Genomic DNA, 27,852 nt, shown 5'->3' with positions numbered 1-27,852 from the left:
GAATCACTGAGGAGGCAATGACCAGTGTACTCCAGAGCACTATGTCTATGGTTAAATTTAGACCTACCTCATATATGTCTAAAAACTGTGAAATTCTGCTTTGTAGTCTAAGTGAAGATCTGGCCAGAAATATTTTTAAATCAACATGAATTTTACTCTCACCACTTATTAAATTTATTCAAAGATGAATACTCATTGTGAAACACCCTTTAAATAAATCATACTGCACATCAAGAAATCAAATGGTTTTTTATTTTTTTTAAACCATTGGAAAAAATGAATGCAATATCATTGTTTAATGCACAAAAATATAAGACAGCTCAGGACCACCAACAAAGTATAAAAGTATAATTAATGTGTGATTTTGTGAATTCTAATTCAGAAAATAATAATTTAAATAATAGTTAACTAATGATACACATAATTAAACAACGTATCAGGCCTCCCCATATGCAGTCTAATGTATGTCACAATATAAATTATCACAGTAAATAAAATTTGGTAATCATTTTTGATTGTGTAGAGATCCAGGTTAACAGAAAAGAAGCAACACAGCAGTGTGATCTTGTCTGCCACGATGATGATGCCAGCATGAATCACAGAACACAGACTGCATCGCATCATCCCCGGCCCAGAACCATGTATATTAAGCCACAGCCACTTCACTGGTCCAGCTCTGTTACAGCCAGAGAGTAATTCCCATGAATCCGCATTCTTCAGAATTCCATCAGAGTAAAGCACAGGGTTTCTCCCTCATGGACTCCCCGGCCGTGTATATGAAAGACCAGCGGACGAAGACACCGGGCAAATCTAATACACTGGAGCGAGGAGCAGCTGATCCACAGGTAGGAGTGGCCTGCGGGCTGAGCGACGGACGATGCAATGCAGCTGTTTCTTTCCTGTTCTAGAAAAAGCACATGCCTCTGTTCTCCCACGTCCAGCCAGGCAGAGCAGCACTGTAGCGAGCAGAGGAAAAATCAATCTCTACACAATCAGTCAATGTAAGAGCATAAAACAGAGAGAAAAGAGCGATGGAGTGCATTTGGACTGTGTAATTGGGTCAGCCGTGTGAAACCGGTGTCAAGAATCACTTTAATCAGCTGAAGTGGCAAATTGATCCCCAGAGTTTTACATTACAACTCATCTGGGGAAAAGTAAAATGTGTTTCAGCAAGATTCAAATATTACGACTGCAAATCAGCTGGAACCTCCTTGGGTCAATTGAAAATTAGTGTAGTTCCTCTCACCATGACTCTGCAAAAGTTACTCAGTTACACTCAATGGCATAACTGTGACCCTGTATAAAATGACTCTAGTTTGACTCCGAATGACTCAGTTCATATCTATGCAAATTATGACGCAGTATTCAGAGAGGGACGATATCACCTGTATATTTTCCCAAGCATTTGTATGGAACAGATAAAATCTTCACCACCTGTACTGTATTCCTTGGACTGTGAATGGTGTAAAAAAAATATAATAATAATAAAAATAAAAATAAAAAACTAACAAACTATTTCTGTCATCTGGCATTTTCCACTGGGAATTTTACTCAGCCAGAATATCCCCAGAGTTGGCTGTGCTCTCAGCTATTAATGACACAAGTTAGGTTGTAGTTAAGCAGCCCAATATATGGCTTCTGGATGTTATTAGCTTTTTCACTGCTGAGCTCCACTCAGGGGACCTCCTTGGGGGGGGGGGGGGGTGGGGTGGGGGGAAGGCTGTTCCATGCCTGCAGGGCTAGCACCCTACCCCTCCCTCCGTATCCATTCATCTACCTACTTAAGTCTTCTGAGTTCTCAGAACAGGAAAAGGAAACCCTCAGACTGAAGGCTGAGGATCTCCACATAAGCCCAACACTCCTAAGGCTTGTAGACAGGGTAGATCATGACATAGCATAGCCAAGGCTCAGCACTGCAGGACTGTCTGCCCCAGAGGCAGAGGTGTAATGACAAGCCCTTTCTGAATGCACGGTGGCAGGGTTCCTTATCGAAACAAAGGCATATGCACATTTACTTACTGTGTGGGTGGGAGTGTAGAAGGCGTTACGTGCAGTCTGCTACTTACCGATTAACAATTTATAACCGTGAGAGCCTTTCCTTATAGGGTAACGTTAATCTAAAGGGAAAATCCCTTATGAATCAATGAGGATCACAGGCTCTTCTGAGAGTGGCAAATACATACTTCTAAGCATACAGTAACATGGATTTAAGAACAAGTAATGCTATCTTTATGGTGACTGAGATGTTGAAATTATGTTCTTGACTGCTCAGTAGTTGATATTTACAAGTGGGAAACAAAATCCCACGTAAGTGTTGCTGCTATGGAGGCACTGTGATGGATGTGGGCTGAGTGTAGTCGGTGGCCGACTGCCCAACAGAGCTGAAACACAAAGAGGCACATGGTCACATAAACGAAAAGCACCCCATCTGTCCACACAAAGAAAAGTGGACGGGAGTGGAAGCAGAAACCAGGCAGAGGGCTTCCAACTGGATATGACACCTCTAGCCAAACCTTTTTTCTTCTCCAATGAAACAAATTAGCCGCAAATGACTGATATGCTGATAACCTACAAATTACTTAATTATCTAGCTTGTCCAGCCCATGCGTAGCCAAATGGGGTCCGTAAGCTTTTGTGTGAGGTTTAGACACAAATATTTTATAAATGTGCAGAAAAAACCCCAATTAACTTCGGCGGGTCTATTGTAGCCTACACAGTTTGCCTTTAGTGGTCACGGGCGGAGACGCCCCCCTTCATCTTTCCGCGTCTTTTGTCTTTTTTCCTGCTGTGCAGCGTTTGGAATTCTCTATGGAAACCGCAAGCCGAAATATGAGAGAGGGAAGGAGAAGCGGAGGAAGAATGACTCCAAATGAGGGTGAAGGGAGAATCCGCCTATTGCTCACTCCCCCCACGCGCACCCCTCCCTCCGCCACCTTTTTCTCACACCGTCTTTGTGTTCACGTTGCTCCGTGTTAAGCGTTATCGTTTATAACCGCTTGCCTAAACCACAGTGAAACGGTGGAGGGTTGCAACGAATTTATTCAACCCAACACTAGGCGCGGGACCTGGCATTGCGTTTGAACTGCTCGAACCCTTGGGCACTAACAGTACCCATCATCTGAATGAACAATCGCCAGAGAAGCGGCTTTCGGAAATCGTGCTTTAGACCATAGGCTACACTGCAACCGCAGTAATAGAGCTCAGCCTCGTGTGTGCTCCTGAGTGAAATGGATTGAGTAGCACAGGGAGAAATTGGAAAATTATTCCCAGTCGCAATACGTTACGCTTTACGGTTACGGGAGAAAACGGACGGAGTCCTGATCATTTGTAAAATTCATACAATTAACAAGAGAGGTGAGGTCCTTATTTTCTACCTGCATTTAATAGCCTGCAACCTCATGCAGGTGCATATATGCTGTCAAAATGGTGTTGCTTTCTACTGTCATTAAAATAGCCTACGACTAAGGAGAGCATGAATAGTTTTATGGTTTGAGCCGTAAAATCTGCTTATTCTTTCGGAGTTCTGTTGTTAAATTATTATTAATACATTACCACAGGGGGAAACGTGTTCTCAGAAACTAAGTTAATGAGGGAATTATTATTGTACCAGTACTATTTAAATAATTACAAAAGGGCAATTTATTTCTTTATTTACTGATGTATTGATTATTGAATTGATCGATTTATTTGACATTATGTGTTATGTAAGAGACACTGATATTATGAAGCGGCCCGCAAAATGCGTTTTTGACGTCTGTGCCGATTTGCAGAGAGCATTATCAGCGGAGGCGTTTAACAGGCTATGTATGCGGTTTATGATATTCTGCGGTGGTTGGTTGCAGCGAATTATTATGGACACGATACAGTAGTAAACCGCTATCTTTTTTCGGGGACAACAGCGAAATGGGACAATAACATTCACTTGGCAACCAGTACACGTTCCAAAACATCTACCTGCCTTGTTGCTTGGATAGCTGACTCTTGCAGAGTAGCTTGGCTGTTGCACAAATGCTGTTTGGTCGGTGTTGGGTTATTTAATTCCCTGCTGCCTTTAGCCCCAAAATGCCAGGAATACCGTTTGCAAGAAAATCTGAAAGGGATGGTAGGTGTGTAGATGCATAGCAAGTGAGAGCGTTTGTTTTCACGAGAAAGTAATTCAATTGCAGAGGCCAGTGTGTTTAGACTGTAGGCCTTATGGTTAGCATTGAAAAGAAATAGTGACAACTATCAAGTTTTTTAAACATGTAAATAAAGGATTGTGTTATTTGTTGTTGAAGAAAATGCCAATCTCACATTTGGGATGCAAATTATAATGTAATGCGTGAATATAATTCCTGTTGTAGCTATAGTATGGACAACCCCAATGTATTTATAAATGCAGTCTAAAATACTATCTTTCATCTGTCTGGTGTATTGGGAAGTTGTAGTTGTTATATCTGGGTCTGTGTGTGTGGGGGGGGGGGGGGGGGGATACACTGCTGGGCAGGAAAGTCTTGAGTCCTAAGTGTCCGTTATGTTTCAGTGTGATATTTAACTTTTTAAAAGTGCTTCTGCAGAGCTCCCACTGTTGAAGCAAGCACATCTAGATCTGTAATCAGCTGGGCTATGCCTGTTGTGAAAGAAGTGCAACTCAGTATGCTTCAGCCATGGACATAATTACGAATAAATACCAGCCAATTTAAATATGCTTTTCCATTATCTGTGGTTTCTCTAATTTTCCAACTACTTTATTTTCAAGTTGAAATGCTGTATGGATGTGACACACAGCCCTTTTAAGAGAATAATCACTTTCAAATCAGACAGCTGAAGGATCCAGTAAGTTTCTGGAACAATGCAGATGAAAGGTGTAAATACTTGGAAGAATAAGGCTTAGCTAGCACTGGCATGATAGTGTCTTTTCAGCATCTCACAAAGCAGAGGTCTCTGAGGACAGCTGCGTTTTGTAGCCCTGTTTGTCAAGTTGTGCGCCTGGAAGACTAAAAAGTGGAGTTGGAATGAAGAGCAGACTTGCGTTTCTGCGGTGACACATACGCTGTTTGACAAATGCCCGTGATTATATATCACACATGTGTTACGTTTTATCAGTAAGTACTTATGGTTATATCTTCCTTTACCAGCCATTCACAATTTTTCCTTTTCTGGAGGGAGGAGAGGGGGATGGGGGAATGGTTTTCCATGGTTGTTTATGTTAGCAATAGAAATGGCTTTGTATTCAGCCTCCCTGTTCACGATGGAGGGGCTGTGTGAAAATAACCCCATAGAACAATATGGTCTTCTTCACTGTGAGGGCTGTTTTGACCCTCTCTTTAGTCAATAAAGGCACCAACAAGAGGCCTGGATCTGCCATTTTATTGTCCTTACTTTTAACTTAATTGCTCTTTTTTCAGTCAGACCCTGCTGGAAAGCTGCTTGTTTCTTACCACAGACTTCTGTCTGTTTAACACAGGACACACACTGACACACAGTCACACACACACCTCCGCTCTAGTCTCTGTTGGAAGATGAATGGGGTGGTATACGCTGAATGGTACATTCTTAGAATGAAAGCCTTCTGTTTTACCTTCGCTCAGTTGGGCACTGAGCTCCATCTTCTGCTGGACAAATGTTCTCTGTGCTCCAAGACTGCAGCTTCAATCACCCATTTTGTTTTTGTCAACAAGCTTAGGCCACACAATGGGAAATCTGGACTGGGTACCCTCTCCCCACCATTGCCAAAGCTGTTGTTATGAGATAGCCATAGAAGTATTCTGTTAGGGGATGAGTGTCTGGAGTCTGTCATTTAGAGGGTCTTTTTGTCCGCTAGATCTGCTTTTGTGGAAAAGCGCCTTGGCTTGTGATTGTCTTTTTGTGGTTCCATATCTTTGTGACGCATTCATGGGAGTCCCTCCCTTGACTGGTCTTCTGCTCCACCAGGTCGTCATCTTTCCCTCCCAGTACCCAGGACCAATGGCTGTTATCCAGTGCTTATTTTGCAGATTAAGCTTTCAGGAATCTGCTGTATATATGTCATTTTAAATTTTATTGATGGCTTAGAAGGGACGGAAAAGTAAGCGATATCTTCATTCCTTGAAGATGGAAATTAAGTGAATTAGGATAAGTTTTCCCCATACACATGATTAATGGTTTATGTTCAAAGAATTATGTATTTGATTTAAATATATGCATAGTTCAAAGAACTATATATTTGATTCGAACATATCTCACATGGCAACATATATTGTGGAAATATAATGTAAATAATAATCTTTAAAATTGAGTTTTAAAGCCACTCTTCAGAGAATAGAAATTTCAAATTGAAAATTGTTGTGTACTTTTGATTGCTTTGAAGTTCCTGGTTGCCCCCACCTTCCTGAAGAGTAATTAGCCCTGAGATGCCGGCAGTGGAGGTTAATACTGTGGGTTAGATCACCCAGTGGGAGAGTCTGTTTCATTAATGGCTGTCTAGAGATAAAGCCTTGTGAGTCACAGAAGGTAGTGTTTTGGGCAGGGTCAATGTGAGATTGTGATAAAATGCCTGTCATTACAGGCTGGGAGTAGGAGGTGTCAGTCAAGGGTTACTTGGGCCAAAGCAGATTTAATTGCAAACAGAGCAATTCACATGAGCTTAAACAATCTTTAAGCAATCTAGGAAATGTAAAAAGGATTAGACACACTTGTAAGACATATATAAAGTTTAAGATATGTGTAATAATAGACCCATCATTGCGATTATGCTCAGTTGTGCCTGTGTATTTCTTGTCCTCTGTGTAGTAACTGCTTTTCAATGTTAATTGTTTGTTTGTATCAAGGTCGGTCCTTGTTGGATGTCACCATGATCTCTTCAAAAGACAAGCCCAAGAAGAAACCGCCCAAAGATAGCATGACCCTGCTGCCTTGCTTCTATTTTGTAGAGGTGGGTAATGAAGGCGTTCTGGAGTCATGCGATTTTGCAGTAATACTTGCAATGCACCGCATATGCAGTTTTTGTAGATTTCCTCCTCTCATTCAGGGCCCCCAGGTTTCTCCAGGGTCTGAGTTAGCAATATTGGATGAGTTCTGTACAGGAGTACAGACTGAATAAGCAAGTTGGGATGTAGCTGGCTAAATATTTATAGCCGCTCAGCTCCCTATCTCTTCTAGGGAGCCACAACACGCCACTGGATTTCCTCTATTATTATTCATAGCCATCCTTGTGATCTCCCTCTTCTTTTTCCCTCGCCTTGCTGCTTGGCTTCTCCGGATGCGTAGCTCCCCATCGTTGCCTCCTCCATGGTGTCCCTGTACTTCCTGGAGCTCACGGACCTTCTCCAGCCCGCGCAGGTGGGGTTCCGTTGCCACGACCGCTCCCTCAGCATGCCGTACGTGGACAGTGGCGACGAGCTCATCCCCCTGCTCATGCTGCTCAGCCTGGCCTTCGCTGGCCCTGCTGCCTCTGTAAGTGCCTCTGTAACCGTGGAAAATTGCACCCACAGCCAGGGGCGTCATAGTAGGGGGAAAAGTGGGACTGACTACCCAGGGCCCGATTAGGGGGAGGGCCCAGAATTTTGTGCTACACCTCTGCCCACAGCTGTGTGCTGAGTCTCGCGCAGAACTTAACTGTGAATCCATGGGTTCCTAGGTGAGATTTAATAAATAAATATAGAACATCACATGGAGGCCCCTTAACCATGCCATGGCCCTATCCGAATGCATATATGACCGCATGGACCGGCCAGCTTTGGTCATGCGCATTCTATGGTGTCATCCCGGTCTTACATTAATCTCAGGGATGTCCTTTCAGAGTTGAATGTGAATGAATTGATTCTGATTTTCAGTGCAAACGTACGTCAATTTTCTCTGTTAATTTCTGCAAAGAATGTTGTATTTTTACCTTCATGGCACCCACTGATTTAGTTCATAGGAAATAATTTGTTCCTTCTGTAAAATAAAAAAATTATAAAAATTTATAGGATTAAACCATAGATGAATTTCTTCACGATCCTTTAGTAATTGACTAAGTAATTGACTCGGTGCCACCCCTAGCTAATGAGGCTTGTTGTCACACCTGTCCGTCAGATCATGATGGGGGAGGGGCTGGTGTACTGCCTGCAGTCCCGGCTGAAGATCCGTCCCGGCGCCGAGGGCAGCATCAACGCCGGCGGCTGCAATTTCAACTCCTTCCTGCGCAGAACGGTGCGCTTTGTGGGTATGTTTACCCTCCTCGCGCTCCTGTTGGGAAGGTTTTGTAATTGGAAACACCGCTGCCAATGCAAACAGATGAAGCAGGAGTGGGACGTATTCCCACGCCTGGCATCACAAAGGCCCCGGTGCAGATGTTCATAAAGGGAAGTGCCAATAAAAGCTAATGGTGAGCAAGTGGAGCCGCAGAACTGAAGAGCTCTGATTGGATGTGCTGTACAGAGGGCCTGCATGGAAACCTGTGATTATGCTCCTTCATACTTTCTTTAGTCTGCAGCTGCGTAGGCTCGTGTCAGTCCCTGCAGTGTGATGAATGCATTCCTCTCATAGACTCTCACCTCCTTCCCCTTTTCAACGGCGCTCTAGGTGTCCATGTTTTCGGGCTCTGTGCCACCGCTCTGGTTACCGACGTGATCCAGCTGGCCACTGGCTATCACACCCCATTCTTTCTGACCGTCTGCAAGCCCAACTACACTCTCCCTGGTGTCTCCTGTGACAAAAATCCTTACATCACCCGGGATATTTGCTCAGGCCAAGATCAGCATGCCATCCTCTCTGCCAGGTAACTACACGACCCAATAACTGGCCCAGAGGTCGTAATAGTTTGTGTAATAGTTTACGTTCATTGGTCCTGATATGGTACTAGTCAGTACAGTTAGATTACATTTTATTCACCGTAGTGACGGTAGAGTCGAAATGTGAACTTCCTGAACTGAATAAATATGTTTTAGTTTCGCTGCTGACTCTGCTTTTGTTTCCTTTGTGACAGGAAAACCTTTCCTTCCCAGCATGCCACCCTTTCTGCCTTTGCTGCTGTTTATATATCTGTAAGTGTCTGCATCGCTGTCTGCATGTTTAACGTGTGGCAAGATGTGAACCCCACAGTGTGTCAGTCACATGCCTGTCACAGCCTGCCACATGGCCATTGCAGGGGGGATAGCAAATAGATATATTTAAACTATACAGATGACACTAATTATCTTTATGCAATATTGAAGCTAATTATTTCAGCAATGGGTAGAATTGTACAAGGGTAAACAAAGCCAGTGCAGGAGGCTGGTGATTAAAGAGGTAGACGAGGAAGTTGCGGAAAACCTACTCTGTACATGCCATGTAGTGACGCAAATGTCAACATCAGCGCTGTGCAAAGCTCTCGTTTGAAACCTGTGTCCTTGATTAAGTTTTCTTAAGAGATTTCAATCCGCCTCTTCACTCTTGGCTCACCGTTTCGTTTCCTTCCCGCCTCCAGATGTATTTCAACTCCACCATCTCAGACAGCACCAAGCTGCTGAAGCCGGTCCTGGTTTTCGCGTTTGCCATCGCGGCGGCCCTGACGGGCCTGACGCAGATCACCCAGTACCGCAGCCACCCCATCGACGTCTACGTTGGCTTCCTCATCGGGGCCGGCATCGCCGCTTACCTGGTGACTATTGGCTGAATGGTTACGGTCCGGGGGTTGTGGGTAGCAAAAAGTTTGCCACCAGGAGAATAGCTCGTCACCTAGACGCGTATTCTGAAACCCATTGTCATCTTCCCCAGTTGGGAAGTTGCTGTCTCTCATTCTTCTAGACAGTGCTGGCAGTGTTTGCTCTATGAGTGTGTATTCCCCCCACCCTCCTTTACTCTACATTGGTAGGACTCTAGCTTCTCTAGCGTCCCCAAGGCCGAATGTGAATCACAGTGATACATCCCTCTCTCTCTCTTTCTCACTCTCTCTCTCTTTCTCTCTCACTGTCTGTCTCCCCCTCTCCATTGTAGGCACTAGGGACAGAATATCATATTCTCCAAGTATGCGGTTATTCATTTTTCCTTTTAAAATGTGCCTTTTCCTTTTTTCCCCGTTTCACTCTCTTATCTTTTCTTCTCTCCGTCTCCCTTATCATTCTTATCAGCTTAAGAGCCAGAGGCAGAACAGAATCAACATTTCATTTTAAGCTGATTTATTTGAGTATACAAAATGGAAGGAAAAGAACTCTGAGTATGTGAATTGATAAGGTACAAAATATTATTGGTGATATTATAATACTGCTCACTTCATGAGGTGATTTAAAGTAATTCTTTCTCCTACAGATTTTGAAATAAAAAAACAGAAATGCTCTAGGATTTAGAAACAGCATGGTGACTATTATATAAATAAAATAGTTTTATGGATATTAGGGCCTTTGCATAGAACTACCCATTGTCTATTAATCTGAAGATAAATTTGCTATTGCCTTATTAACAAGGGATTTATACGGCTATCTCCGGTCTTGTCGCAATTCCCACAACTGATCCCAATAATCTATCCAACACTGGACACTCTGTATCCAGATTACTTTAGACCATGAATGATAACAAAGGGGAGTAAAAAAACTGGATTCACCAATTTTGTGATTACTAGATTGGACCAATATATTGAGCAATACATCACGTCGTATCTACAATACATGTGATGGATAAATTGTTCTCTCATTGGACAACACTCCACCATCTTAAGATGAGATATGTCCAAGTGCAGAACCATGGCAATCTTCAGGGATGACACTTTATGCATTGCTTTAATGAAATGCACTTTGGTTTGTGCTGAATTTTCTTGGTATGAGCTTTAGTGTATCGCTATGCAACAGTATCCGTGCTTCTGTCAGTGTTTTGCATGCTACCCTGTTATGCAATAATGCCAGTTTGATTCATGGGGACGAAAGGTTAATTTCTAATGGGATTCCGTCTGCAGGAGCTCTTGTTTTAGTTTCATCCCGCTCCGATACTGATACACGCGTCTCATTTTCAGGCTTTTCATGCCGTTGGAAACTTCAAGTCCTCTGAGGACGCGCCTCCGAAGCCGCCGCTGCCGCCGCAGAAGGACGCGCTGCGCGCGCTGACGCAGCGGGGCCACGACTCCGTCTACCACAAGGGCCACGCGTCGGAGAGCAACGACGAGCTGTCGGCCCCGCAGACCATGGAGGGGCTGAACCGGCAGGTGCAGCGCGAGAAGGCTTCCCTGGGCAGCCTGAAGAGGGCCAGCGTGGACGTGGAGCTGCTGGCCCCCCGCAGCCCCATGGGGAAGGAGACCATGGTGACCTTCAGCAACACCCTGCCCCGCACCAACAACTGCGCCGCCGAAGACCCCGGGCGCCGTCACATGACCATCCACGTGCCGGTGGACCCCCTGCGCTCCAAGCAGCTGGTGTCGGAGTGGAAGCAGAAGTCCATGGAGCTGCGCGGGATGAGCCTGAGGGGGGACGAGGAGGAGGAGGACAGCGAGGACGGCTCCGACACGGGCGACGACTGCGCCGAGGACGAGGCCGCCATGCCCCCCTCGCTCTACCCCACGGTGCAGGCCAGCCGGGGCGTGGCGGCGGCGGCGGCGGCGGTGGCGGCGGGCGGACACAGGGTCGCCATCCCTCCGCGGCCGGGCGCTCCGCAGCTGGTGCACATCCCCGAGGAGGCGGCGGGCCCCCCGCCGGTGTCGCCCAAGAGCGCCAGCACCAGGGCCAAGTGGCTGTCCATCACGGAGAAGAGCGGCGCCGCCGTGCCGGCCCACCTGCGGCCCCCCAACCAGCCGCGCATCATGCAGGTCATCGCCATGTCCAAGCAGCAGGGCCTCATCGGCGCCCCGCCCAAGTCCTCCGACACCTCGTCCTCCTGCACCTCCTCCACCGCCAGCGCCGAGTCGCCGCTCTACCGCCCCCCCTCGGAGCGCGACGGCGCCAGCATCGTGACCGTGGACGCCCACGCCCCGCACCACCCGGTGGTGCACGTGTCCTCGGGCAACGGGAGCCCGTGGGAGTGGAAGACCGCCACCAACGGCAGCGCCGCCGACTTCCACGAGTCCTACGAGCTCAACGACCTCAACCGGGACTGCGCCCGCAGCTACCGCTCCGTCAAGAGCGTGTCCCCCGCCTCCTCCGCCAGCGAAGCCGACCTGGAGCCCCCCCCTCCCCCTCACCTGGACCTGCAGCCGGACGGGCGCGGCCGCGACTCCACCCTGCGAAGGAAGCCTCCTCTCTCTGCCCAGGACAGGGACAGCAGCCAGCCTCAGACAGAACACGACCCCTATTACAAAAAACTTCAAACCAGCCGCCGCTATAAAGACTGAAAGCACCAGACTAAATTGTAAACAGCACAAAAATTGGGCAAGAGGGATTTGGGGTAATATGATATGCATCAGCCTGAGTTTTTCAACAACACTGGCAGGAGAGAGGAAAGTGAACACTGCTTTATTAGATGACAGCCTAGACCAGCTTGAAGTAAACAACATGAATGGACTGATAGAAAGAGGTGCCAAGGGATATTTACAACCTTGAGGTGTCTCAGCAGATTTGGAAGCAGAAGCTGTGAGCCTCTTACTTCAACAGGTTCAAAAGCAGCAAGAAGATTGTCATTGCTTCATGTGTTCAAATTGAAAATAAATCTAAACAACAGTACCGAAAAAAAGAAAACAGGAACATGTATCCCCTCACAGAGCTGTATAAGGCAGATGATATTCTTTCCCTGTTTCATTTCTCTTATATGGAGTACTTAATGGATGGATGTATGTTGCGGAAATATTTGCATTGTTTCATAGTGGCCTCTTCGCCATTAATACTTGATTGTTCAATAGCTGTGTTTGTGTGTGTGTTTGTGTGTGTGTGTGTGTGCGTGTGTGTGTGTGTGTGTGTGCGCTCGCGCGTTTACATGTGTGCACGAGTGTATTTGTGCGCCTTTGTGTGTCTGTGTGAGAGTGTGTGTTTTGTGTGTGTGCGTGCACGCACACACGTATGTGTGTTTGTGTGAATGTATATTTTTAAAGGAATGCCTATTTGGACTGGATTCCTTTCAGCTGGACTTACTGGTCTCACAATGCAGACGATTCTCAAAAAAGTTCTGATATTGAACTATAAAACAAAGAATGCAAGACTTTTTTCTTGTTTTTCCAATAGTTTTCTTCTTGGCTAAATCATACTGACTGAACTACTGATGTACACACTGGCTTCAAGTCACATCATGGAATGTTTATTTTCTGAGTAATGCATTGATATATGGATTGTGATTCAACAACTGAAACACTAATGATTGTATATATTAAAGTGAAAAACAAAAGTATAACAGGAAATGCAACTTTACAAATATAATTTACACCAGGAAATCAAGTGCAGGATTTTAAACCTCAGTTACTTTGTCAAAGCAATAGCTGCTGTAAATGCATATGATCGGGTTATTTATTGGTATTTTATTTTATCTTATGGGTTTTACTAATGTTTGAAAGCCTGTGTTTGATGTATATAGAAATCAGAGCACTCCGGAACCTGGAGTCCTGCATGTTATGTAAGTGGTTGTCAAGTTGGAAGTTTTGTTTTGTCAGAAAAAAACTGTGAATGGTAACAAAAAAAGTGTAAATGACAAAAGCTGTGTGTCTATAATTAACTGGATGTGCCATTTTGATGCTCAACATAATGCAAGTTAAGGGAAGTTTACCAATTTCAGGGATTTATCCATTATGACTTTACAATGACAATATTGTATTTCCACACACTACTTACTGTAATAGCTTTATCATACCTGGGAAAAATACACTTCATGGCCAAAAGTATGTGGACACTTGGCATTCAACATTTCATCCAAAACTATGGCCATTAATGTGGAGTTGGTCCACCCTTTGCAGGTATATCTACCTCCACTCTTCTGGGAAAGCTTTATACTAGGTGTTGGAGCATCGCTGCAGGGATTTGCTTCCATTCAGCCAGAAGAGCGTTAGCGAGGTCGGACATGCAGTTGGGCTCATAGTTAGCTTTCCAGTTGATCCCATAGGTGTCGGATGGGGTTGAAGTCAATGCTGTGTGCAGGCCAGTCAAGTTCTTCCACACCGTTCTCAACAAAACCATTTCTATATGGACTTTGCTGCATGCCAAGGGCATTGTTTTGCTGAAACAGGAAAGGACCTTCCCCAAACTGTTGGGCAAGCACAGAATCGTCTAGAATGTGATTGTATGCTGTAGCATTAAGATTAACCTTCACTGGAACTAATGGGCCTAGCCCAAACAATGAAAAACAGCCCCAGACCAACGGTCCAGATACTTTTGGTCGTATAGTGTAGATACTTTAATTCATGCCACTCAATTGTAAAACATCCCTGAAGACCAGCAAATTTTTAACAAAACACAATTAACCAAAACGTGCAATCATATGTAAGAGCAATTTTGTTCGGAATGGTAATAATGTTTTTTCTGAAATCATTACCGATGTCAATTGGGATGTAGTGTTTCACATAATATATAATTATCTCACAGTGGGAGGAAAAATTTAAGTGTTCATTATAAATCTATAAAGGTGAAATTGCCATGCTAAGTATGAGAGAGCACCAGATTTTTGGAAGGTGTAAAAAGGTAAGGAAAGGGGTAAAAAGAGAGATTCTGCAGTTAAAATATTGATGAATTATTCACTGCACCACTGTGGAGCCTGAGAGTTGACAGATTTAGAAGCAGCAGATAATAGCAATCCTGAAAAATACCGTAGGAGGAAATTAAATTAAAGACAAAGAGTCGTTAACACAAGAATAATCAGGAGTAGGGTTTTGGGATCAACTCGACAAAGGGTCCCTGAAAGAACTGAGCACTACAATATGCAGAGAGAACTGAGAGAAGAGATGAGTAATATTTTTTCAAAATGTTGGAGGACCATAAAACAGAAAATTACTGCAATCAAGATAAAATGTAACCTGTAGAATGTACTTCAAAATTGTATACCAAATTTGAGTTTAATGATTAAAAGAATGGATATTTTGAGTGTGAGGGGCAGTCATCTAGAGTGGCCTTTAAGGTCTTTAAAGGTCTTTAGCGGGAGAAAAAAAGGGAGAATCGATTGACAGATTTTGAAAGTTTGAGTTTGATGGTGGGAATTTAAAATATCCCGTGATCACACTGAAATGTAAGAATCGGAATCAGTAAAAGAATTGGCACGAGCCAATAAGTGACATAAGTGGCTGCTTAGAGCACTGTGATTGCCAGGGCCCCCCTAATAATTACAAATATTATTTAGGGGGTGGGTGGGTTGTTGGGGCCCCATATCAAATCCTGCTTTGGACCCCTCACAGGCTAAGGCCGGCAGGGGAGAGATACCTGTGCGTTGTATAAACATTACATTTTATAGAACATACAATGAATATAAAATAAACACTGACTTTGCTATTTGGTGTGTGTAGACAGTGTAGAGAAATAAAAGATAATCAGTGAGCAGGAGGCATCCCCGTATAGCTCCTCTTGGGCATATTGAAGTTATTAAACCCAATAAAGTGAACACATTGGAGACGACATGGCCATGCCACCGGCTGATCTGAGTGAGACTCGATATTGCAGGCTTCCATAAGCATTCCATCCCTCTTCTGCCTGCCACAAAATAAACAGAGGTCACCGCAGGTCAACAACAATTCCCTCTCGTCCCAGGAGTTGGACAGGTGGCCAATGTTACTGTGTGTTTTACCTGTCTGCCTGATTTATGTTACTTCCTCAAGCTGCTTATGAACCTCTGGGACAGCAGCTAGTCAGAGAAAGGTTGGTTTCCTCTTTTGCCTGCCCTCCATTCAGCTACCTCCGGAGAAGTGCAGACTCCACTGGGGCTGCATTTGTTAATTAATTATGCATTTTCACTGCAGAATATACATGGCATTTATATTTTTAGATTGACTCATCTCAGGTTATGACTCATTACACATCTTTCTGCATGTTTTCTGGGGTTAATTTTCTATATTGACACAAGATCAGTCTCACTAGATTTCTTAGCACAAATCATGAACTAGCTTTGTGACCAATTGTCCCTTATATTCACAAGATAGCAAAAATGTTGCACACTGTAGGGCAGGTGCCTATGAAAATGAGAGCCAAACCTATGGTTAAACCCCATTATAATCCATAATTTTCAATCAGACCATTGCTGATTATACAGGGCAATTCCGTGATTTTCTCCTGAGCAACCCTGTCTTAATTAAAAAGCCACAGTTCCTTTTATAACATGAAAACATCACCATGATAGCACCTTTTGAACTCTGACTGTGCATTGTCTCATTAAAATACACCTACATACACTCTAATATTTACTCTATGAACGTGTACATATTACTATTACCACAACCTGTACGTAGCCTGCTGTTAAACTTGTTGCATCCAAGAGGGAAGTAATGGCACAGAGCATGTTCCTGAGGTCATGTGATTCATTGAATAAGATATTGCTCAGGATATCCCCATGCTTGTTATAAATTCTCACAGTTAAAAGCACTGAGTTAAAAATCGGTTGCGCTACATTGATTTACAGAGCCCGATAGTTCAAGTGTCTTTGCTTTAGGGAGCTCAAATTATCTCTGAATTGAAATAGTTTTGAATTTGTTGCCAGTTGTTTTGTTTTTTTTAATTGGAATGCACAGCCGAGAAGACACATTTAATTTAACACAGACAAGAAAACGTGTTCTTCATGTGAAGAGTGTTTGATTTATCCAATTAGGATACGTGAGATCTGTTTAGCAATGAAAAGGCCTGGCCCAAACCAAAGCTTGAAGTACCCTTGAACACTCCAGTTGCTGCTCAGTTGTGCTCCTCAATCTGCAGACTATACAGAGTGTAAATGTAAATGTATTCATTGGACCAAATCCACTCGGGAGAATTTGAAGATGACTGGGCAGACGCTCAAACCTCCAAGCTGCTGAAGGTTATCCACTTGGAAATGACAATATTTGCAGAGCCACGCAAAGTTCAGAGTTTACAGGGCCTGTGCAGAGCATTACTTGTCTATGCCAGAATCACAGGAGGCCCTTGAGACATACCGTAAAAGCAAGGATATCTACTCCATTAAGATTCATTTAAAACAGCATCAAAGTGGATATTATAATATATGTCTTTTTCATGCAATATTCAGATTGGGATCTGGTCAAGTTCTCTCTCAAAGGCTTTAGAAAACGTCTTTGTCGATTCAGAATTTTAGTCCTGATTCATAGTTTTGCTCAGGACCTGCAATTGTGAGAATCTCCTCCTGGAATGTTTTAATGAACGAAGCATGGACAGAATTACAAATGGGAAAACTTTTCAAGCAACAAGGCACAAAGAATCATTCAGTATCAAAATGTCATTATGAATGAGAGTGTTATTTCCAGGTGCAGAAAATGAGGCTAAATATCTCTCCTGAATAATACCTTGCTCATTTTAATTTCAAAGGTGCAAGCCCGCATGCACAGAACCTGTAAACAGGAGACAGAATTCCTTTTTCCCACGGTTTTTTTTTTTTTTTTTTTTTTTTTTGCCTGGTTCTTGATTTCACATGTAACTGAATTGTGCTTTGTTTAGACAGCTTGCTGTTTGTGCTTCGCCTCTCATTTGAATACTGGAAATTGTCCAGGCAGGTTCATTCACTTCTATACTATTTACAATCCGCAGTCAATCTCAGGCTTGTCCACTGGCACTTATTATAACCATCATATTAATATAGTATAATCAGAGTCCTATACCCGAATTTGAAGACAGGCCTCAATCAGTGAAACTGATTAGCAAACATGCTTATTGAACACACCATTTCAGCTTTTTTTTTCTTTTCTGGAACGGGCTAAAAGCAGGGAATTTTACTCCTGTGTGTCTGTTGAAATACATAATAATGTCACTGAAAATACAGATGGAAGGTCCCTGGAGATGGATAAGTGAAACTGATCTCCATGTTTGTCGCGATGGCATCTGCTGATATATCTGTAGCTGGAAACAGAACCTGTCTCACACCTGGGGCCTCAGCACACCGTTTCCATGGGGATGGCGTTTGTGCTGGTGCTAGGTGCAATGAGCCTTGGGGATGTGAACCAAGAACAGCGTTAACATGCTCTCTCTCTCTCTCTCTCTCTCTCTCTCTCTCTCTCTCTTTCTCTTTCTCTTTCACTTTCTCTCTATGTATCTATTCCTACTCACCAAGTACTCACCATTTACATAGTATGTACCTGATAAATAAAAACATTTTAAAAGAACTTGAAATATTTTGGTCCCAAGACAGGCATACACAGGTAAGCTATATATCCAGATACTCCATGGCAAAAATAATTTTCTTTACTTCTGTTGAATTATCAATATTTGAAAGCACTTTAGGCTTTATACAGTCGTTTGATTTTCTTTTTGTGTGAATACAGATATTATCATAAGTCCCAGTTGATTGGCTACTCAACATTGAAACCACATCTCTTAGAACTTTAAGTAGGACAAGGTATTTATGAAGAGGTATAATTTATCCTCTTCATAAATACAATGGCAAACACAGGTGCCGGGTGGGATGTAGATCTGGTATAATATAAGAATGAATCCTCTCTAGACTGAAGACTAAAGCATTCTCAGGGAAAAACATCAAACTTCACATCATCATCTACGCTCAACATTGAAGGTGGACATGGTACGCATTATAAGAACACACACGATGAAGGAAATGGCATATGCGTTTGATCAAAGTACTGAGGATGTCTACAAAGGAATTTAATCCATTTCCCAAATAAATAAAGCCTCATAAAGATGCTGGGGCTGCATGGATTGCTAATCTCAGCAGGCCATTTTATGGACTAGTTTTATTTGTGCCCCCATGGAGTAATGTGAATAAATTTCAGATTATTAAAAATATTAGTTCCCAAACATGTCAATGCTGAGCACAAACAGACGTCTGAAATCGTCAATGGCACTACTATAGCTCTGACAAAGCAGACAATCAATAACTAAATTTAGGCTGTCTTGGGCTCTCACAAAGTCTGAGAATGCATCTAAGACAACGAAGAAGTCATAAATTATTCAGACCCTGGTCACAGCCGGCAGCAAAAGCCTGTGGATGATGAAAACCTGGAGCAACTCACACTGCTGAGCGGTGGGAGCCTCGGGGCCTTAATCTGTCTCCAAAGAGCTGGGCCGGGCATGCGATTCTCACAGCGCGTACACTAAGACCAGACCCCCCACTCCACCGGTCTTTTCATCATTTCTACCTCTTCTGGTTTCCTTCATCGGGTAATGGAACCCAGCTCTCTTACCCTACAGGATGGAGACCGGCCAAATCTGATGAAACGGAGGCAAAGTTGACAGTCTTATTTGTAATATATTTGTATTTATTTATTTATTTTTTCCCCAAGGCGAGCACGGCCCTGGCTGTTGCCATGGCGACTGTGGCTGAGCAATGTGTGCCTGGAGTGTGAAGCAATTTATCATTTTAATGAGGAGAGAGAGAGAGAGAGAGAGAGAAAGAAAGAGCGACACAGAGAGAATGCAAGAAAGAGACACAGAGAGAGAGCGAGAGAGATAGAGAGAGAGAGATCGGGTGTGGGAGTGGTAATAGAGAGGGTATAGGTCATGCAATGAGGCAAACCTTCCATCTACACAGCAGTAAACAGGTACCACTTTACAAAATATCCAAACACATCTAAATAACCCTGGGAGATCAAATTTTCATGCTTAAATCAGCAGCTCTAATTTGCATAAGTACTGCATGATCTGTGTAAGGTATTAAGGAGCTGCCATGGACAGAAATGTAGATAAACATAATTACAAAGACAACTATCAATATGAATTGATTGCAGATATCAGTCCAATAGCCTTGGTGTTCGATTGGTTTGATCTGCTTATTTAGGTTGGTTTGTTCTCCACAATACAATAGCAAAATTTGAATGTTCCAGGTGAGAATATATTCTGCCCAGGGTTCTAAACATTTTTGTCTTTGTTGTATGTAACACTTCTATTTCTTGTGAACTGTGCTTTATTTAGAAGTCATTTTTTCTTACATCCTTTTTTTTTTAAGAACACACCGTACAAGTCATTTTTGTTTTATTTAGTTTTATTAGGATGTGGAATGGAATTCTGAATGACTGTGAAGGAAACAAGAATGCCTACCTATAAGGCATTTTAACTCATTGAATGGCATTATGAATTCATTTGTACATCACTCATACACAGGTTACCTTATCACAATTCTTGTCACAGTATGCTAGATTGACAGCGTCAATTATAGCTTTAAACAGATACTTCACTTTTTTATTTAAAAAAATATTATTTCAGCTTTTGTGTATGCTTTCAATTGACCCAGTCACTTTTTATATGCAATGAAAGAATATTTCAGATACTTCCATAGGTTTGCATATAATTGTGAATAAACTCAATTTGTTCACATGTACAGCCTTTGGAAACATAACATCACTATATAAGTTGTTTTATAGTCTTTTGCTTTTAACCCAGAATGGCCCAAAACAAGCAATAAAGCTAGCAGGTCATCACTGTAACTGCAACTGTAAATATCCTAAATTCTCACTGCACACAAAAACTCTCTGGGCCAATTAAAAATGAGAAATATAAAGAAATTATGTTATCCTTTATTATTTTAATTCGAGAAGTTCTCTATATCTACCACATTCCTCAAAATAGAGAAAAATGAGAAAAAAATAATGAGAACTTTATATTCTATATTAGGAAGCAGAAGAGTTTTCGGTACCATGGGAACTCATTCTGAGTCCCATTATGATGCAGACATTTTCACCTCCCACTCAGATATCTGCATCCTCACAGCTCTGGGCAGCTCATCTCTTCTGCCCGCTGGCAAGACTGAAGCTCGCAACCTCCTCGCTGGCTGCAGCCCCGGATGAGACAGGATCAACAGATGCTGCTGTAGTGGATGTTGGCTTTAATTTAATATAAGCAGCAGCTGGGACAAACAAACCCCAGTGGAGAGGCGACACAGACACTGCACTCATTCAGGAGTAACAAGATTTTTTTTCTCCCCCCCAAACTAAATAAATAATTAAACCAAATCAATGTGAAGTGTATTCTTTCTCACCCTGTCCCCAGCAGCACAGTTCTTTACCTAGATGCTAGTAGGTTTTAGCTAAGACCTGACATAACCAACAGTGAACCCTGCTAACAACCGTCCCACAAGTTTATGTTACACTGAGCCATGTTTATTTTGGAGGGCTAAGACTGTATGTATTTTTATACACACAAGTGGCACTTGTGGGAAAGTGGGACTGTATATTTTTGAGGTACTGATTTTTTTGTCTGTGCCTTGGATTGAAAATTATATGATGATCAAATAATGATGATTAGAAAAATGAATTGCTTTTGATGACAGCTTTTTAAGATTAGAAAATGGAGATCTCGTGATGTATTTGTCTGATGAGAACTGAAGTCCTGCCAGTTGACGTTTACACTGTTGCTTTGAGCAGTGTGTTTAAACTAATTAATTTTTAAAAAGCTTTAATTAGTGTTCTGTACTTTTTGATCATGAGGTGTGATAGCTTCTGACAGTTTTCAAAGCAGTTCTCATGCTGGGAATTTTTTATTTATTTATTTTTTTGATAGAGATCAATGTATCTCAAATGGCAAGTTACTCACAAACAAGGCCCACACTCTGTACCTGTATATACAGGTAAATACAAAAGTATTGGGACAGTGAAGCAATTTTTGTGGGTTTTGGCTCTGTACTCCAGCACATTGGATTTGAAATAAAACAAGGTTACTGAGTGGACTGACAGCTTTAATTTTAGGGAGGCAACTTTTTTTATTTTAAAGTGAATGGAATTTTTTGGAACTGAAAGAAAATTAAATTCTATATCTTCATTAGGATTCAAATTCCAGATCTCTCCCCTTTAGATTATTTCAAATAAAATTCCAGTTCAGTTCTGATTAACTACAGACATCCAATATCTCTGTATGAGACACAATCTCTGTATGTGACATAATGGTTTGCTCAAGCTAAATAGTAAAATACATAGGCAATGGGTTTATAAGCTTTTATGGTCAAACGCATATAAAGGCAATGCTGAAGCTTTCCAAACACTTAAGCTAAAAGGCTGTGAACGCAGTGCTGTGATAACGTAACTTTGAGGTAGGGGAGGAGCAATAGACGCTCACTGGTGTGACCCTACGGACATCCTGAAGGGGAATTCATCTACGGCCGCAAATGCGTGATAAATATTCATCACTAGGTGACTGTGTCTCACCATGGATAATTGATGTGAGTTCTCTTGCCCTGCTGACAAAAATGCTTCATCATGGAAATAGCCCTGGATATTTCATTCACGTCTGCGATAATTAGTCGCTTCCCCCCTTATTTATTCTGATTGGGGTATCTTGATATTACTAGCAATAAAGTGTCAGCCATTTCTTAGCATCCCTTTAAAAACACTAAACACCTTTTTAAAAAATGTTTAATTTAGTTGCCCAGTTTGCTCTGATCTGTCCTGTTGACTCTTGCCATTTTGCACTCACAGTGAGTGGAAATCTTCATCAACACACAAGCTCACATATTCACTTCAGCTGAGAGTTCCTCTGCGAAAATAGACCCGTTTGGCTTTGTTCGCAGTCAGGCTTTCTTCCTACATTCCAGTTTGTGATTTCCTATTTTCAGCTCACTGGCGGCTGTGGATCAAGTACTCATATCGCATAATCTACCTGGGGTTTTCATCAGCTGGTCATTAAACAGCGGTCACGCAGATTAAAGGCAGCAGCTTTCAATTTCAGAGTCAGGACTGACACACAACACAGAGACAAATCATTCTGAAATCATTCATGCTAACGAGTGTCTTTTAAAATTGTGTTTAAATTCCCCATAAACACTGATTTAATTCCATCAAACAACCGGCCTGGGTAATTTAGACAATCAAACAGTGCTTTATTGTAAAGCACTTTGAGCCGCATTTCTTGTATGAAAGGTGCTATAAAAATAAAGTTTATATGATGATGATGATGATGATTATTATTATTATTATTATTATTATTATTATAATAATAATAATAATAATAATAAACAATGGTGTGAAATGAACATGCAATCATAGGACCTGTAAGGACCTCTAAATATGCATGAGAGCTCTTGAAACAATGCTACTAGGATTATCTCAACCTGGAGGGTTCAGTAGTGCTCTACTAAAAATATAAAATAAGATGGTACTGTGGAATGAAACTACATCATCCACCTTGCCTCTCCTCCCAGCTGAGACCCTCAGTCTTTCCTTTGTGTCTGGAAGAGGAAGCCCCCATTGGATCTATGGAGCTCTGGCTGCATTCCAGAGACCGACGTTAACATTCCTATTGATCAGAGCAAATGGAGACGTGTCAAGTTACCACGGCAACTGCCATACCGACTTGGGAGCTGTGTGCAAGCTGCTGGAGGATCTGCAGTAGGGGTGGGCTGGGGGTGGGACGGGGGTGGTGGGCGTGGAGGATGGAGGGAATGCTGAGAGTGGCTAGAATATGACCTTTGTCTCGAGGAGACTATGCTCATGTGCAGTCCTTTAATGTGCTATGTAGAACGCATTAAAATTTCATCCCCTTCGGCAGGGGGTTTCGGATTAAATATTCAAATGTAAATTTTATTAAATGAAAATGATTAGCTCTCCTTTAACAGCTACTTTCTGCTTCGTGACAGCCTCCCTTAGCTGAACTGATGTAATGAAGTTCACAATTCAGATGGAGAGGGCCTCTGTACCTCTGTCACACACTGGCTACCAGACAAACAAAGGCAAATTCCCATTGTCAGGTCTGCTGACCATTCCAGTGCTGCGGCCAGTCCAGGGATTTGTCTCTGATCCTTTTAACTGCCCAGCCACAGGGTGTCTTCTCAGCACATCCTCAATAGCCGCTTTCCATTCTGCCCCATGATGAGCAATAGCTTCGACAAGATCGTTAATGTGACTAAGCAGGTGATGCATGGGGTCGTTGCTGAGCACCGCAGCCGTTGTTATTATCGTAGTAGTGAACTGCACCAGACCAGCCATGGATCTAAGAGGTGGAGATTCTCAGCACCGCCACAGCAATGCGCACAAACAGAATGACACAATTTAGAATGGTGCACTCAATGGAAAAAACAATGTTAGCTATCCAGAGTGCATTGTACACTTGCAGTGTACATGGCAAATTCTGAAGAAATGTTTCTGGGTTATTCAAGCACTGTTAGTCATTGGCCTGCTTATGAACAAACAGAGACAATCAAAGCAACTGCTTCGTTTTGTTCACAAGCTACTGCTGCAAGTGCCGCCTGGGGAATCATTTTGTGTTTTCTCTTTCTGTTTTTTTGAATTTGAAATGAATACCTCGCTATTTTTAATCTAGCAGGATAGAGAGTATGTCTGCATTGTTCTGCCTTCTTGACAGTGATATTTCCTACCTTGCAGAATCAATTCATGGCAGTGGCCATGCCATTATCCCCTACGGACTTGGAGATATCAGACATGGGACAAATACCCCACCTAGAGGTAGATTTAGGTATTTAATGTGAGAGTTGTCCTGTTCTACAGACATTATTATAATCAGACACATATCTTAATGTATACACTCCGCAAATATTTATTTTATGTGATAACATATAAAAGTGGAAGTACAAATATAAGGAAACTAAAATAAACGCAAACAAACTAGTTTTCCTGAATCAAAATATATGTGGTTTTTTTCTTTGGGCACTTTGGGAAAAAAAAGCTTTCACGTTTTCATTAATGTTACAAAATAATACATTGCTTGATATAACACGACTGGCCATTTAAGATTTATGTAAGTATCTTGGAGGAAGTGAACACATTCAATTAATTTAAAGTGAAAATGTTAAATTAATCCACACAAAATTGATACTATTATTGAGTCAAATGAGATGAAGCTGATAATATAAATAATATCTTTAACATACAAGTGAGAAGCACTTTGTAGTTATTCCTTTGCCTGCTTTTGGATCAAAAAGATCCACAAAAAGATACTATACATCTGCACCTGACATGTCTTCTCCACTGGTGCACTGACAGTTTTGCCATCAGAGTTAAAAATGACTCAGATGACCACAACACACAAGGCTGCATTTGATTGGTTCACGGCAGAATTTTATTTATTTTTTCTTGATTAACTTGAATGCAACATCCCTCACTGAGAAAAAATTCAATCTTGCACCTTTTTGCTTACAGCTCAAGTAGATTGCTCATTAATGTATCATTATCTACATCAATTTCCACATATACAATGCAGGTGAATGGTGAGAGATATGGCATTTAAATTATTATCACCAAATCATTTTTTACATCTAGCCATGATTGAACAGCTTCTGACTCATGAATGGACCTGATGAATAAAAGGAGACAATAATGGAGCTTGCCAGAGGTATTCACACATAAACAATACAACAAGTACAATTAATGTAAGGGTGAAATATTTTTTCCAATATATTTACTTTTATCATATGCTAATCCCACCTATTTACAAATAAATGTGCTTATGATATTCCTTAAAAAAATATGTAAATACTTTTAAGTAAATAGAGAGAGAGAGAGAGAGAAAGAGAGAGAGAGGAGAATCACAGTGCAGGCATTCCACCTTATCTGCCATATTCACAGTCTATAAATAAAACACACAACTGGACACATCTCTGTATGGTTAACATATTATCCAGCATTCAAGAATATATTCTATTGGCCAGTACAATCATTCTCAAAACTTTCAAGATAAAATATGCAGATATGTCACAATAGGTTTATATTATGTTACTAAAGAACACATTCTACACTGTGGCATATATTCACAAACTACACTGACTACTGTTACATCAAAAGAGTGGAATCTACAGTAGTTATATCTAAACAGGAAAACAAACCATAGATTGTCGAAGCAACCATCATGTGTGTAGCACTGCAACAAGTGAAGCTTCTTAATTACAAAATGAAACTGACAGGATCCAAAATAATCTGTTTACATAATAATCTAATAATCAGTAATTTAGCAACAGTGCTGCATAAAAGGAATTTTTTGAAAGCGCAAAAATAATCGTGGAACAAGCAAACCGAACGACAAAAAATGAAACGATACAAGTGAAACGAAGCGAAGTGTAGCAATGATGAAAAAATGAGTTATAAATGTACATGTGACTACAACACAGATGTTAAAAATTCTGCTGCAGAGGATTAATGCAATGGGCAACTGTACAGATCAGTGTAGCACACCAATGGGAAATAAACAGGTTCCTTCTGCTACACAGAAAGAGTTGCAGGAGGGCCCTCTCTCAAATATAGCCTCTATCTGAACCAGGTATAATTACTGTGGAAATTAGGCCTACGTGTCTTTGAGGATGTTCAACCTTTCTATAGCATACATTTATAGAAGCTGACAGTTTTCTGATATAGATTTATTTTCACCACCAATCATGGCTAACTTTACTCCTCGAGTAGAATCGATGTTTCTGATGCATATTCGTCCAACGTTTCTTCTGTACATCTAAATTAAAGATATTAAGCTCACATCTGATGGCACATATTGCCAGGTTTATATCTGACTATGTTAAACAACAAAAACAAAAAACAAAATGTCAACGAAACTGTCAGTGTAACTTGGCCACCAGTGAGCATTGCGAGTGAAACAGCTGCGAATACGCCGTGTCACCTTGTTAACGGCAAAAAAATAAAAAAAAATAAAAATAAATATATATATATATAGAAACGTACATGTCAATTTTGAACTATTGTGGGAGGGGGACCCACGGTAATCCACGCAGAAGCGATCTGTCCAGAATTCGGTCGTGATGTCGGTAGCTGTAGCTAGCGCTAGGCAGCCTATGCTGCTATATTAGACCAGTTCGTCATGTTTTCGTTCACTCACCTTTCGATGCCTCCCACGCCACTGCCTTCGTTTCTCCAGGAGGGGGCGTATCTGTCTTTTCCACTTTACATAGCGCTGGGGAGCCAAAAGCATTGCATTGTAGAACTCAAAATCTCGGGCGAGTAGCAAACAAAAGACATTTTTTTTTAAAGGAGGGGGGATAGACGAGGGTTGGGATGCGGAAAGCGAGAGCCTAGGAGCTGTCTACCACATACATACGCACCAACCTCTCTTTCGTTCGCTGAACAAGGGTTGCAGCCTGTCAAATCAGTTGGGGCGAGTGGCGCTCCCCACGAATAATAAGAGACAGGGGAGGAACACCACCGATTTCTCGATTTTACCGCTAAGAGAGAAGGGGAGGGGATCGGGGAGAGAAATTGCTGGTAGTGGGTCACGGTTTTAACACTGAATAATAATAAAAAGAAACGTATCAATTCCCAACAATTACGCAATCTCAAGAAAACAGACGCAGTTAAATTATAAGACCAGAGAGGTGAAAAGCATGGAGTAAGTAGCTGTTGATTATTTTTCTTCTGATTTATCATTTTCAGAATGCTTTTTTCAGACAATGTTGTATGATTTAAATGTAATATTTTAATGGTTATGTTATCTTCGTGGACTCGCCTAGCATCGAATTTAATTTTTGCTAATTAGCTCAATAATTCATTTTCTTGCAATCCGTTACAGTTAGCGGATCGAATCCCTGAATGCAAAGGCTCAAACGCATTCTAACAGTGCGGGCGTTTTATGTGGTATACTGTCAGGCTATTTTTCCATGGTGGCTATTTTCAAAGTTGAAATTCCAGCTGTATTTGAGCGGGCGGCGTCCAGAAGATGAGGCTGCCATGTGCATGGAATTACCGCAAGGAGTCGAACAGTTAACGGGAGGTTGTCTAATATGAAGGGGACGTGTTTGGTGTGCGTATTAAGAAAGATATGGGGGATGTAGCAAGGAGGAAGGGGCATGGGCATGGTACATTGGAATATCAGCTGGAGATCGTGCAGTGCTCACTTAGTAAAAAACATATAGCGTTTTTATCAGCTATTGTGGGTTTTTTTCCCCCTCCAATAAATATGTATGTCATTATACAGTAGGCACGTAGTCTATGACTAAGCGTTGATTATATGCGTAATC

General features: G+C 42.0%; 2 protein-coding genes across 6 annotated transcripts in view; both read left to right on the top strand.

Moving 5' to 3' along the window:
* The first annotated feature begins 649 nt into the window (after positions 1-649).
* On the top strand, positions 650-13,520 carry plppr3b (phospholipid phosphatase related 3b). Of its 3 annotated transcripts, none has more exons than XM_035412423.1 (8): positions 650-845; positions 6,789-6,892; positions 7,228-7,413; positions 8,035-8,164; positions 8,524-8,719; positions 8,927-8,984; positions 9,407-9,580; positions 10,925-12,232. In XM_035412423.1, the coding sequence occupies exons 2-8, from the start codon at positions 6,812-6,814 to the stop codon at positions 12,230-12,232; spliced, it is 2,133 nt and encodes a 710-aa protein (XP_035268314.1). In that variant the 5' UTR covers positions 650-845; positions 6,789-6,811. The 3 variants fall into 3 exon arrangements, with proteins under 3 accessions (XP_035268314.1, XP_035268312.1, XP_035268313.1); XM_035412421.1 differs by lacking the exon at positions 650-845 and adding an exon at positions 2,794-2,875 and having other exon boundaries at positions 10,925-13,520; XM_035412422.1 differs by lacking the exon at positions 650-845 and adding an exon at positions 2,890-3,354 and having other exon boundaries at positions 6,787-6,892.
* A 13,262-nt stretch (positions 13,521-26,782) lies between these two features.
* Positions 26,783-27,852, top strand: part of palm1a (paralemmin 1a) — a 33,533-nt gene continuing 32,463 nt past the window's right edge. The window contains exon 1 of one of the 3 annotated variants that reach the window (XM_035413528.1): positions 26,783-27,224. In XM_035413528.1, coding sequence (XP_035269419.1) covers positions 27,220-27,224 — 5 coding nt within the window. In that variant the 5' untranslated portion in view covers positions 26,783-27,219. The remainder of the gene's footprint in view (positions 27,225-27,852) is intronic. The other 2 variants (XM_035413529.1, XM_035413531.1) reach the window with 2 other exon arrangements.

Source organism: Anguilla anguilla, chromosome 4 (assembly GCF_013347855.1).
Source record: "Anguilla anguilla isolate fAngAng1 chromosome 4, fAngAng1.pri, whole genome shotgun sequence".
Taxonomy (NCBI): Eukaryota; Metazoa; Chordata; class Actinopteri; order Anguilliformes; family Anguillidae; genus Anguilla; species Anguilla anguilla.
This window is presented reverse-complemented; position numbering and strand designations above follow the sequence as displayed.

Bases quoted from the DNA above. Each gene is read 5' to 3' on its own strand.
- plppr3b (XM_035412421.1), top strand. From the start codon at position 2,809: ATGGAAACCGCAAGCCGAAATATGAGAGAGGGAAGGAGAAGCGGAGGA. The intron at 7,414-8,034 runs GTAAGTGCCTCT...CCTGTCCGTCAG, and splicing joins TCGCTGGCCCTGCTGCCTCT to ATCATGATGGGGGAGGGGCT. The intron at 9,581-10,924 runs GTGACTATTGGC...TCTCATTTTCAG, and splicing joins CCGGCATCGCCGCTTACCTG to GCTTTTCATGCCGTTGGAAA.